Source organism: Atractosteus spatula, chromosome 1, assembly GCF_055471065.1.
Source record: "Atractosteus spatula isolate fAtrSpa1 chromosome 1, fAtrSpa1.hap1, whole genome shotgun sequence".
NCBI classification, from domain to species: Eukaryota; Metazoa; Chordata; class Actinopteri; order Semionotiformes; family Lepisosteidae; genus Atractosteus; species Atractosteus spatula.
This window is the reverse complement of record NC_142706.1, coordinates 60083177-60095857: the sequence shown is the minus strand read 5'-3', so window position 1 is coordinate 60095857 and position 12681 is coordinate 60083177. Positions and strand designations below refer to the sequence as shown.

The window sequence follows — 12681 nt, the reverse complement described above, 5'->3', positions numbered from 1 at the left end:
GGGTTGAAGCCCGAGTCGTGTAGTTATCGGACTCTGACCGGGTTTCGCCTGAAACTAGTCGTGCTGGGATCTCTCTGTAGGCCGTCAAGTGTCGAAAGGCTCTGACAGGGGGCGTGGCTGCGCACGTCACCCTCCCGCGGGCGGGCAGAGGTAAGCACTACAGTAAGTACTTATAATTGCAAATCTGCCCCATTTTCTCTAGGAAGAGATGGGAAAACTCACGATAAATAAAGGTGTGCTACAGAACACAACCTAGAACAAGTGAAAATATCATTCAATGGGGTGACTTAAATAAGAAACGATTACCCGTTTTACTTTGGCATGTCAAAGTGTAAAAACAAGACTCTTAAAAAATCCCTTGCATAATACCAGTGGGCAGTTGTCAGAAGTTACTTTTATACTCCTTCCAATATTTTCTAAGTACATTTTTATTTTTTCTGACACAGCAGCAAGATACAGTATCTCGTAACCTTCTTAACAGGGATGAGTCTCCCGAAAGTGAGCTACAGAAGACCAGAGTTGATCTTTAAAAAAAAAAGTACATTAAAGACCGCTGGAGAGGCGGTCCAGTAGCCAATACAGAGGAAAAAGAAGAGTCGTTGTTTGTAAAAAAATCTTTTATTTTCTCTTAACTGAAGCCCTGCACTTCAGCTGATACACTGGAGGAACTAACCCAGCGGGCAAAGGGATACATATTAGTTTTCCTGTTTTCAATAATCATCAATTTTAATTTTTGTACTTCTTCACCTACACAAAGGTCTCACAGGCGATCTCGTTAGCTAAACGGTCAGGGTCTCAGCTCTACATGCAAGTCTAGTAAAATACAAACAAGCTAGTTGGTGAGTGCTATGCTACACTGGCTCACACAGTTGCATTCCTAAATTCCCTATCAAGATCAATCACTACAAAATAAAAAAAAACAGGAAAATTGTAATAATTCAGCAGTAGAAACAGCAGGCATGTCTGAGAGGGTCTGAAATCTCGAGAGGTTTTAAATTAATCGACAGCCTGCGTTCTCAACACTGATCCACCCTTGGGTCGTCTCGGATTTCTTTCCAAAATTAAAAAAAGGGATATTTAATAGAAACGTCCATTCTCTTCTTTTTTTTTTTGCTCCAGTGTTTTAAAAAGATTCCATTATAAAAAGAACGGCTCCTTGAGATTTGAGGCTAGAACCGGACCCCTCCCTTCCCACGCCAGCCTTCAGTCTGAAGGATCCGGAGGCTGCCTGGCTCGGACACGGAGCTCCGTGCCACTGGCATCCACCACTGCTCCCATTCCACCGAGCCGAGGGAGCCGTCCCGGCTGTCCGGCAGACGAGAAGGCTCATCGTACAGGCCGAGAAACACTTCTCAGATCACAGCCAGACGTGGCCGTCTCTCAGCCTGGAGACAGGCGAGTGCTGTCGCTCGTCCAGTCCGCTCCGCTGCCCGACTCCGGGACAGCCACGTCACAGCTGTGTGAACCACAGCCCTGTCTGCAATAGAAGAAAGCCCTGTCCTAGAAACACCCCAGCTGACAAAGACAGAGCCCAGTCTTAGAAGGACCCTTTCTTACAAAGCCTAGTCTTAGACCAGCCCTGTCTTAGAAGGATTCTTTCTTAAGAAGACAGAGCCCAGTCTTAGGAGGACCCTCTTGTAAGTGACAGAGCCCAGTCTTAGACCAGCCCTGTCTTAAAAGGACCCTCTCTTAAGTGACAGAGCCCAGTCTTAGACCAGCCCTGTCATAGAAGGACTCTTTCTTAAGAAGGTGGCCCAACCTTTGACTCGGCCTGTCTTAGAAAGACCCTCTCTTAAAAAGACAGAGCCCACTCTTAGAAGGACCCCCTTCTTAGAAAGGTTTAGTCTTAGAAAGACCCTCTCTTAAAAAGACAGAGCCCACTCTTAGAAGGACCCCCGTCTTAGAAAGGTTTAGTCCTAGAAAGACCCTAAGACAGAGCCCAGTCTTAGACAAGGCCTGTCTTAGAAGGACCCTCTCTTACAAACACAAAGCCCATTCTTAGAAGGACCCCCTTTTAAGAAGACAGAGCCCTGTCTTAGAAGGAGTCTCTCTTAAGAAGACAGAGCCCAGTCTTACAAGGAGTCTCTCTTAAGAAGACAGAGCTCAGTCTTACAAGGAGTCTCTCTTAAGAAGACAGAGCTCAGTCTTACAAGGAGTCTCTCTTAAGAAGACAGAGTCCAGTCTTACAAGGAGTCTCTCTTAAAAAGACACAGCTCAGTCTTACAAGGAGTCTCTCTTAAGGAGACAGAGCCCAGTCTTACAAGGAGTCTCTCTTAAGAAGACAGAGCCAAGTCTTACAAGGAGTCTCTCTTAAGAAGACAGAGCCCAGTCTTACAAGAAGTCTCTCTTAAGACAGAACGCAGTCTTACAAGGAGTCTCTCTTAAGACACAGCCCAGTCTTACAAGGAGTCTCTCTTAAGGAGACAGAGCCCAGTCTTACAAGGAGTCTCTCTTAAGGAGACAGAGCCCAGTCTTACAAGAAGTCTCTCTTAAGAAGACAGAGCCCAGTCTTACAAGGAGTCTCTCTTAAAAAGACAGAGCCCAGTCTTACAAGGAGTCTCTCTTAAGAAGACAGAGCCCAGTCTTAGCAAGGTCCAGGAGTGACCGCACCTGACTACCTCTGGCTGGAAGGGAGCAACATCATTGCCAACAGCTGTCCAGACTTCAGACTGCTGTACCTAAAAAAGCCCACTGTCTCTGAAGGCCACAAAACTCTTTTGTAATACTTACACATTGTATAAAAAATACTGAAATTGCCAGAGCTGCCTACTTGCAATTGTATCCTGAGTGATTTCAGTTTGCGCTGAAGGCCACACACGCAGGGCTCCGAGAGTGCTGTGCCAGCAGGACAGGCACTGCTCTGACCCACAGGTGACCTCCACTAACGTACTAGTGTACCTTGCCACGCATCCAAATAAAAACACAGCTCCCCGTCACCCACTGCTCAAGCAGTAGGCCGGACACAACGGGGGACACTGATCCAGAGAGAGTTTCAGAGTTTCCATTCCCCACAGGCAGGAAATGACATCAGCTGCAGCTGGCATGTAACTAACGCCAGCCCGCTGCCAACGTCCTGGTCTTTCAGTTGTACAATCTGCTCTTGCAATTATGTCCCCATGCCAATGGGCTGCTAAAAGCCCAAAGAGCCAGGGGCTCCCTCCTCTCTGCAGACTTTCTTATGTTTTCATTTGTGCCCGCAAGCAAAGTCATCTCAGCTTTATGAATTTTCAGTTCTTTTCCTTGTTGACAGAAATTTGGAATCGCCAATTATTTTCTCCCCACCCCCACTGGATCTCTTAATGGTCTCTTTGTGTTTCTCAGCTCGCAGCGCCCAACCGCCCCCCAGACACACACCCCCACACACTCATGGGAGAATGCAGTCCTGCCCACCCCTCCCACCATGCTCTGCAGCGCCGGGGAGAGGGCGGCGCGCTCCTCGCCGGCCCCACGGGCGGCGGCTGTACCCCTGGGAGCTGAGAGGGCTCTCACTCAGCCAAGGACTCCCCCCCAGGGGTCCCGGTCGCGGAGCTCACCCTGCGCTTGGAGCGAGAGCCCCGAGCAGCCGCACCGCAAGGGCAGCCCCAGTTTTATTTTCCGAGTTTCACGAACACGTGAAGATCGATCGGTGCCGTGGTGTTCAAGACGCAGCGAAGTACTGTACTGCTCCTGCAAACCCCACCCCTGCCCTCGCAACCACCGGCAGCACGGAAATCGAGCTTTTAAAAACAGAACGTTTACCCGAGGAAAACAACATTAAAAAAAGTACAAAAAAAGAAACGTCCCAGATATCTATCAACAGAGAAATGAGCTGGTGAAGCGGCATGTCTCCGTCTCGTCTCAGTCCCAGAGTCCCGCTGCTGGAGCTGCAGTACTGCTGGTCACCTGAGGGGGCGCCGCTGAGCCCTGTTCGGCGTGAGAGTGTATGACGCTGCGAGCTTCAACGACGGATGGGGGGAGGAGGGCCGTCAGACTGCCAGCCGGCCTGGGGGCGTCTGGGTCAGGGGGCTCCAGGAGGCTGTGGGAGGGGGGTTGGGGTCCTGGGCGTAGGGCCGCGGCTCCAGGCAGGACGAGGCCTCCACCTTGGCCCCTCCTCCGCCCTGACACATGCGCCGGTGCCGCAGCAGCCGGTCTGACCGCGAGAAACTCTGCAGGAGCGAACAGAACCAGGAGTCAGCAGGGGGGGGTGTCTGGGTTGGGGTAAGTGCAGGGGGAAGAAAGACAAGAGGGCAGAAGCTGAAGAGACCTTCAGCCTCAGGGAGGGCAAGACAGACATCAGACAGGCAGAGAGACACGATGGAAGGAGAGGAAAGACTTGCTGGTCAGAGCGTGTGGGCACAGTGGGATGCCGCAAGTGTGAGTTAGTGGCCTGGGGTCAGTGGGTGCAGTATGTAGTGATCACTGAGATGCAACGAGTAGAGGCCAGTGGTCAGTGGGGTGCAGGGCATGGTGGCCAAGGGTCAGTGGGTGAAGCCTGTGGTGACCAATGGTCAGTGGAATGCAGGGCATGGTGCCCAGTGATCAGTGGTTGTAGCCTGTGGTTGTGGCCAGTGATCAGTGGTTGTAGTCTGTGGTAGTGGCCAGTGGTCGGTGGGATGCAGTGTGTGGCGGTGGCCAGTGGTCGGTGGGATGCAGTACTGGAGGTCAGTGGTCGGTGGGACGCAGTATGTGGCGGTGGCCAGTGGTCGGTGGGATGCAGTGTGTGGCGGTGGCCAGTGGTCGGTGGGATGCAGTGTGTGGTGGTGGTCAGTGGTCGGTGGGATGCAGTGTGTGGCGGTGGTCAGTGGTCGGTGGGATGCAGTACTGGAGGTCAGTGGTCGGTGGGATGCAGTGTGTGGCGGTGGTCAGTGGTCGGTGGGATGCAGTGTGTGGCGGTGGCCAGTGGTCGGTGGGATGCAGTGTGTGGCGGTGGCCAGTGGTCGGTGGGATGCAGTACTGGAGGTCAGTGGTCGGTGGGACGCAGTATGTGGCGGTGGCCAGTGGTCGGTGGGATGCAGTGTGTGGCGGCGGCCAGTGGTCGGTGGGATGCAGTGTGTGGTGGTGGTCAGTGGTCGGTGGGATGCAGTGTGTGGCGGTGGTCAGTGGTCGGTGGGATGCAGTACTGGAGGTCAGTGGTCGGTGGGATGCAGTGTGTGGCGGTGGTCAGTGGTCGGTGGGATGCAGTGTGTGGCGGTGGTCAGTGGTCGGTGGGATGCAGTACTGGAGGTCAGTGGTCGGTGGGATGCAGTGTGTGGTGGTGGCCAGTGGTTGGTGGGATGCAGTACTGGAGGTCAGTGGTCGGTGGGATGCAGTGTGTGGCGGTGGCCAGTGGTCGGTGGGATGCAGTGTGTGGCGGTGGCCAGTGGTCGGTGGGATGCAGTGTGTGGCGGTGGCCAGTGGTCGGTGGGATGCAGTGTGTGGCGGTGGTCAGTGGTCGGTGGGATGCAGTACTGGAGGTCAGTGGTCGGTGGGATGCAGTGTGTGGCGGTGGCCAGTGGTCGGTGGGATGCAGTGTGTGGCGGTGGCCAGTGGTCGGTGGGATGCAGTGTGTGGCGGTGGTCAGTGGTCGGTGGGATGCAGTGTGTGGCGGTGGTCAGTGGTCGGTGGGATGCAGTGTGTGGCGGTGGCCAGTGGTCGGTGGGATGCAGTGTGTGGCGGTGGCCAGTGGTCGGTGGGATGCAGTGTGTGGCGGTGGTCAGTGGTCGGTGGGATGCAGTGTGTGGCGGTGGCCAGTGGTCGGTGGGATGCAGTGTGTGGCGGTGGCCAGTGGTCGGTGGGATGCAGTGTGTGGCGGTGGCCAGTGGTCGGTGGGATGCAGTACTGGAGGTCAGTGGTCAGTGGGTACCTCCAGCTGTGTCCTTACCTGCTGGCAGCGGTCGCACTGGTAGGGCTTCTCTCCGCTGTGTGTCCGCTTGTGTCGCTCCAGGTGGTAGCGCTGAATAAACCTCATGTCGCACACATCACAGGCAAACGGCTTCTCCCCTGTGCCCCAGGCGACAAGGCAAGTCAGCAACAACAGTTAATGACAATAACAATCTGCCGACATTTTATACTGTGATTTTCATCACAAAGTGCTTCATGTTCCTCCACTGCAAGCAGATCGGGGGAAGGGCAAGACACTGCTGCACCAGGTGGATTAAAGGGCATGTTCAGGAAACCCAGAGTGGACTTTATTCAGGGATTAATACACTACTCTTACAAACATACAAACATTTTCCATCTGCTTCATCCAACTCAGGGTTGCAGGAGTGCTGGAGCCGATCCTGGCAAGCAACGGGCACAAGGCAAGGTCCACCCTGGACAGGACGCCAGTCCATCGCAGGGCACACATCACTCTCACTCACACCAGGGCCAGTCTTCCCAGAAGCCAATTAACCTGCCAGCATGTCTTTGGACTGGGGGAGCAGACCCATCCGAACATAGGAAAAACATACAAACTCTACACAGACAGCACCCCAGGGCCCAAGAGGTGCAAGGCAGCAATGCTAACCACTAAGCCACTGTTGCAGGATGCAGGATGTTAAGGGGGTGGTTAAGTCCCCCAGCATGCACCAGAAGCACTGCTCTAACGGGTTTTGAGGGCATTTCCAGCTCATCACATGGGCCCACTCAACCACCTCGTGTTCGCTGTACAAAACAATGACGCACAGGGCCACGCGTAGAGTGGGGGGGGCATCTTTAAACAGTCATTTATTCATTTGGCTGACACGTTTATCCGAAGAGACTTACATTTGTACACATTTCAACAGTCGGGTATTTCCCTTGCATGAGCTGCCCTGCTCAAGCGTGCAACAGCACTGTCTCACCTGGGATTCGAACCCACAACCTTTCGGTTTCAGACCCAGATCCCTAACCGCCGCGGCACGCCTGCGGACGCCCTGGAGGCCCCAGCCGATCCCGGGAGAGCGTGCCGTGCGCGGGCTCTCGGGGCGCTCACCTGTGTGCGTGAGGACGTGCCTCTTCAGGTGGTAGCTGCTGCGGAAGCCCCTGTAGCAGTGCTCGCAGATGAAGCTCTTCTGCAGCTTGAGGGAGCAGTCCCCGTTCTCATCTACCACCACTACCTGTCGGCACCACGCAGGAGGTCAGAGGTCACAGAGAGCTGCAGTCATCCCCTCCCCCCCCCCCCAATCCAACCCCCGCTGCCCTCTCCCCTCCCCCTCCCATCTCACCCCCTTTCATTTTCCTGTCCCACTCTCCCAATTTACACGCACCCCCCTCCTTTTGTTTCTATCTAACCTCCATCTTGCCACTGCTCCCTCCCCACTGACCCCCCCCCCCGCCCCCCTCACTTTGCAGGGCGTTCCCGACTTCCTGTTCTTCTTTTTCAGCTGCAGCTCCTCGCTCTCCCTCAGCTCTTTGTCGTCCAGAAGACGGGACGAGTGGAACTCCCCTTCCTTCCGAATGAGCTGGGACAGACAGGGAGAGAGAGCATTACATTAATAAATCACAGGCTAGCCAACAAATCAGTTCAGGAAATCCAGGGGGAAAGAAAGTGCTTGACACAGAGGAACAACAAAGTCACAGAAAAACTGTTTCTGTGACTGGAAGTGGCTAGTGAGGTGTCCCAAGAATCTAGGGCCACCAGTCAGACATCTAACTAGTGTGGGCGTGTGTAATTCTCGGAGTTTCAAAACAAGAAAGGACCTGAGGTGTCCCATAGCATCTGGGTCTACAAAGGTCAAACTCTAGGTTATATTATGTTTGGTGCAGAAGGCAGGTTTGTCTCTATTTTGGGGCTGATTAGGTGTTATATAGGATTAGAATACACGGCAGCAGTCTGGGGTTTTTCTGATTTGTCAAGACTTAGGTCCTTGAGATGCCTTTTTAGAAACAGTGTGACTTGTATATTTATGTTGTGAGATGTTTAGTTTGTGTTGTGGCATTATGAATAAATATTTGTTCAACCCACAGTGCCTGATGTATTACTCTTTTCACTTAAGCTGTGCCAGAGAACAAAGAACACATGTGCCTCTAATTATACCAACCACTTGGGTATATTCTTGGCAAAATCCTTAAAATTTGGAGATCATGACTATGTTAATTACTGATTATCCTGCTTGTTCAATTTCTAGTATGCTCTATTTTCATTACCTCCTATTTATAAACAGAATAATTTTTTTTTCTATTTAAATAGCTAAAAAACAGTAAAGGAAATGGTTAATGTATTAAATATTCCGTTCAGACATTTACCAATGAAGTATATGACCGCACACCCGCTGGCAGAGCAAAGACAGTTTGGTATTAAACAGTACTAGACAGACAGAAGGAACTTCAGGAACTCCAGGGCTCGGTGGGTTTATACCAGCTGTACTTAAGGAAACGAGATGTTATTCCTAATTCAATGACAACCCTCCCTCTGCAGTTTCTCGAGACAGGGGAGATACCCACTGACTGTAACATCGTTAATGTTGCCTTCTTCCATAACACATGCAACAGAACTGAACCAAGCAATTCAAGCTCAAAAAAGGCTCCTGATATGTGTGAGATAAAAGGTGAAAATAATTAGAATTTAACTAAAACGTTTATCTTTATGGCAATAGGATGTCCTGGAGAGCAGTCAAGATGGATTTTGAAACCGCAGATCTTGCTCAGCAGTCTGTGAACACGCAGCAGCGGTAAAGGATGGAAAGAGTATTTGATATTGTATATGCAGGCTGCTTTAGAAAATAAACACACGTCGGGGGAAAGTGATACAGAATATAAGCATAGAAGAAAAACAGAATCCCTATGCTGTGTACGTCCAGAACACTAGTGCTTGAGCAAGCACTCATGGCCCCGTGACAGAGATGCAAGGAAGGAAATAAAAGCCAATGGGAAATTTGGCCAGGATATCAGGGTAATACCCCTACTCTTTTTGAGAAACAGCCTGGGATTTTTAATGACCAAGGTCAGCTCAGACCTTGGTTTCGTCTCATCCAAAGTACAGTTTCCCTCATCACTACCCTGGGGCATTAGGACCCGCCCAGACCGGGGGGTGAGCGCCCCCTACTGGTGCTACTAGCACCTCTTCCAGCAGCAGCCTCAGCTCTCCCAGGAGGTCTCCCATCCAGGCAGTGGCCAGGCTCACACCTGCTGCCAGCTGTGAGCTGCTGGGTGCTAGGGATGTACAAGGAGGCTGTGAAGCGAAGAGACAAGGGAAAAACAACCGAGAGCCTCACCAGTGGAGGGCAGCTGAGCCCCGTGGGCAGGACCATGTGACTCTGGGCACCGCGGTCACCGCCGTCTCTCTGCCCCGCGCCTGCGGCCCCCTGGCCCAGCGGCGACATCATCTTCTTCTGCCCCGCCATGGAGCTGGCCTGCATCAGCGCCATACTGGACAGGACCGCCTCGCAGCCCAGCAACCCCGCCTGCCGCACACACACGGACACACAGAACCCGGCCGTGAAGACCGCGAGACTTTCAAAGACAGCCGAGACCCGGCGGCGGCGGCAGGAACTGGCGGAAGGGAAGACAGACCCATTTCATGTGGTCGCGGACAGCGCTGCTCGGCAGGTGCGTCATCGCCGCGGTTACAGTCGCTGGGGAAACCGAAGGAGCCGTCAGTCAGGCTGGTCTGTGTGTCAGGACACCTCGCCCACCCCGGTCATCTGGCAAGAAACCTGGAGAGAGAAGGGAGGAGGAGAACACGGAGGAAGAGGGATACGGGATGTGGAGAAAGGGGGATAAAGGTGTATGTGAGTGGGAAAGAGAAACTGATGGTGAGAGATAATAATAATAATAACATCACTTTATTAACCCTTTACAATTTCATGCATTAGGAATTATCTCTTCGCATACCCCAGCTTGCTCTCCATGAGGCACACAGGCACACAGGCACACAGGGAGAGAGCCTGGGGTCAGAGCACAGGGTCAGCCATTGGAGCACCCCTGGAGCAGTTGGGGTTAAGGGCCTTGCTCAGGGGCCCAACGGAGTAGGATTCCTCTGCCGGCTGTGGGATTTGAACCGGCAACCTTCCAGGCACAGGCACATATCCTTAGCCACAGAGCCACCGCTCCGCCCCTTATAAGATCTTATAAGATCTCTTATAAGCACTTAAGTGTCAAGGTCACTTCATGATCATGAAGCACACAATGGAAAAAAATTCTGTAATGAGCCCCTTCAAAGCATTGCATAGACATCATACATGTGCATGCAGCTCGCACTTGAATCTTAAGCTTTTGTACTGAATTCTATTAATATTACATTGATTTGTCTACAGCCTGTAACCCATATTATTTTCACAGTATGTGGGCAATAGAGTAGGTTCTGATCAAATCAAATCAAAGTTTATTTATCAAATGCACAACAATACGGCGTGCAGCAGTAGTTGCTGGCAATGAAATGTCCTTTCTGCGAGCTCACAAAAACACAAAAATCACAAAATTCACAAAAACACAAAAATCACAAAATTGAGGTTACGAAAATAAGGTTACATAATAATGGATGTAATAGAAATTGAATAAAACTCAATATGAGCAGAGGTGCTACGAAGAAGCCGATTGATTGATTCTAATCAAGAATCAATTTGAAGATTGTAGATTTCTAGATTTGACTAGAAGATTGATTCTAATCAATCACATAAAAATACATTGATACATTCTTTCCAAAACCTTTCAGAATTACAGCCCTGCACACCCCAAATCCTTCTTCTAAAACCTATCGTCCTGGTTCTCCCACCCCTGGAACTCCCTCACCTGCAGAGCTGTAGTCTGTGTCCCAGCGCGCCCTCACTCCTGGGCAGACCTGTCTGGGATCAGGTCTCTCGGACACACCCACGCCAGGCCCTGGAAGAGAGGGGAGGGGTCAGCCCTTGCTTAGCTGGCTTTGGTAGATGAACAGCTGGACTATCCCAGGAAATCAGCTTCCGTCACCCACACCTCTCGGTGTAAAGACATGCCTTCTGTCTTCATCCCTAAACCCACTTTGCCTTTAATTTCCACATGAAATTGTCAGGGACCACTTATACTTTCAGGTCAGCACCTCTGCCCAAGACTGAAGAGAAGCTGTTCCTTCAGAGAAACACCCTTTTCACCCCCATTTTCAATCAGTATTTATAAACCACTACAGTAATATAGTGAATGGTTCTACCGGTACACTGAACTCTCTGGTGAGAAACTGGCGGGCTCTGTTGAGTTGAAACTCCTCTTCATATAATTTTTTTAAATCTCTTGTGTCTTAGAAGAACGAACGAAATACAACTGGAGTACAGCTGCCTGTACTACGAATACTACATTCTCAAAACCATCATTTTCCTGGAGAAGCCCAAGACGTACTTGGCGAAAAAACACATCTAAAACTACTCCAGAAGGAAAAAGAAAAGATGTAATAACGCCTTGGGCTCGAGTGCACGACTTCATGTCGGATTTCAAGATGCAATCTGGCATCGCAGGCTCACTTTCGTGCCCAATCGAACGCAATCTCGGGGCGAGTAATCGCTAGACAAGTTATTAACCTTTAAAAGAGAGAGCATTGAACAGCTGCAAAACTATCAACTTCTGTCACTGATCCGTGCGATTGTAAGGAGTTCTTCCCCAAATCTCCCCACTTTGAAAAGCTCTTTACTGGGTCACCTGTCTTTTAATGTTCAAAGACACGTGAAACAATTCTCAGCAACAGCTCGGGGCTCAGCCCGACTCCTGCCTCTTGCCCTCCTCACGGCGATCGAGTCGCCTGCCTGGTCCCACCGCACTCCGAACTGAAGGAACACCGGGCTCGGAGTAAAAAGGGGAAGAATAAAACTTGTTTGTTATAGCAGATGAGGGCTTTTTTTCCCCCACTGAAAGTCGGATTTCTGTGAAAATGAATTAATAAAGTCTTGATGTTCCGTGGCCATTCGCTGGCCCCAGACAACACAGGGCGTGTGGACAAGCATCGCCTCGGAAACCACTCTCCGGGCTACTTTCGAACAGAACTGGCGATATAAACACTCCGGAGTAATTTTAACCCCCAACAGAAATCAAGGCGCGTAAAATCCAATTTATTTACCTACTCGTTTTTTTCCTCGTGCGGAGCCGTTTTTTTTTTTCAATCTCTCTCGGTCAGCTCCAGTGTTACGAGCAGTTTACAAACACAGGAAACGCCACCGGAAGTGCTCCCCGGGGAGAGCTGCGTCACGTGACTCAAGGGGGGTCGAGGTGGAAGGGGGGAGACCGCGTGCCTTCATCCGCCATCTTTTAGAGGTAATGGAGCTGTATGACGGCCATCTTTGGAAGGTCCATGTACAGCGCGCCACCATGTGGCCACACGAAAGCAGCAGTACTCAAAATAATGCAAGGCAAAATGAAGGCTGAGGCGTTGATTGTGCTAGTAAATTTTTCCTGCTTTCATGATCATTCTTAAATAACTATTATTTTATTAAGGACTGACAATCTAACTTTTTTTTCCTTGTTATTATTCAATGCTATGATTCAAAGTCTGCTCAAGATGGTGCAACTATCAGCAGTAGGACCTACAGGACCAGTTCACCCTGCAGACACACTGACCCCCCAGGACCAGGACTGGACACCCTGCAGACACACTGACCCCCCAGGACCAGGACTGGACACCCTGCAGACACACTGACCCCCCCCAGGACCAGGACTGGACATCCTGTGTTAAACTGGAAGCAAGTGAATAGCTGGTATGTTGTGATTAAATACATTTTAAGGATTATTCTAATATCTGATCTACATACAGATGTTGTCTGTTGCTAGGACTGCATCTGTGGAGTTTTTTTTTTAATATGG

General features: G+C 51.0%; 1 protein-coding gene across 2 annotated transcripts; it reads right to left on the bottom strand.

The window, feature by feature from the left end:
* Positions 1 to 596: 596 nt before the first annotated feature.
* LOC148841419 (uncharacterized) lies at positions 597 to 12053 on the bottom strand. Of its 2 annotated transcripts, none has more exons than XM_088919247.1 (8): positions 11942 to 12053; positions 10651 to 10740; positions 9433 to 9575; positions 9135 to 9323; positions 7266 to 7382; positions 6914 to 7037; positions 5840 to 5958; positions 597 to 4145 (listed from the first exon to the last, which is right to left on the bottom strand). In XM_088919247.1, the coding sequence occupies exons 3-8, from the start codon at positions 9475 to 9477 to the stop codon at positions 3966 to 3968; spliced, it is 774 nt and encodes a 257-aa protein (XP_088775373.1). In that variant the 5' UTR covers positions 9478 to 9575; positions 10651 to 10740; positions 11942 to 12053; the 3' UTR covers positions 597 to 3965. The 2 variants fall into 2 exon arrangements, with proteins under 2 accessions (XP_088775373.1, XP_088775383.1); XM_088919257.1 differs by having other exon boundaries at positions 11946 to 12046.
* Between the last annotated feature and the right edge of the window lie 628 nt (positions 12054 to 12681).

Coding starts and splice junctions, on each gene's coding strand:
- LOC148841419 (XM_088919247.1), bottom strand. CDS start 9,477: ATGACGCACCTGCCGAGCAGCGCTGTCCGCGACCACATGAAATGG. Junction 7,383..9,134: donor GGCTCAGCTGCCCTCCACTG/GTGAGGCTCTCG, acceptor TGTCTGTCCCAG/CTCATTCGGAAGGAAGGGGA. Junction 5,959..6,913: donor GCACGTCCTCACGCACACAG/GTGAGCGCCCCG, acceptor CCTGGGGCACAG/GGGAGAAGCCGTTTGCCTGT.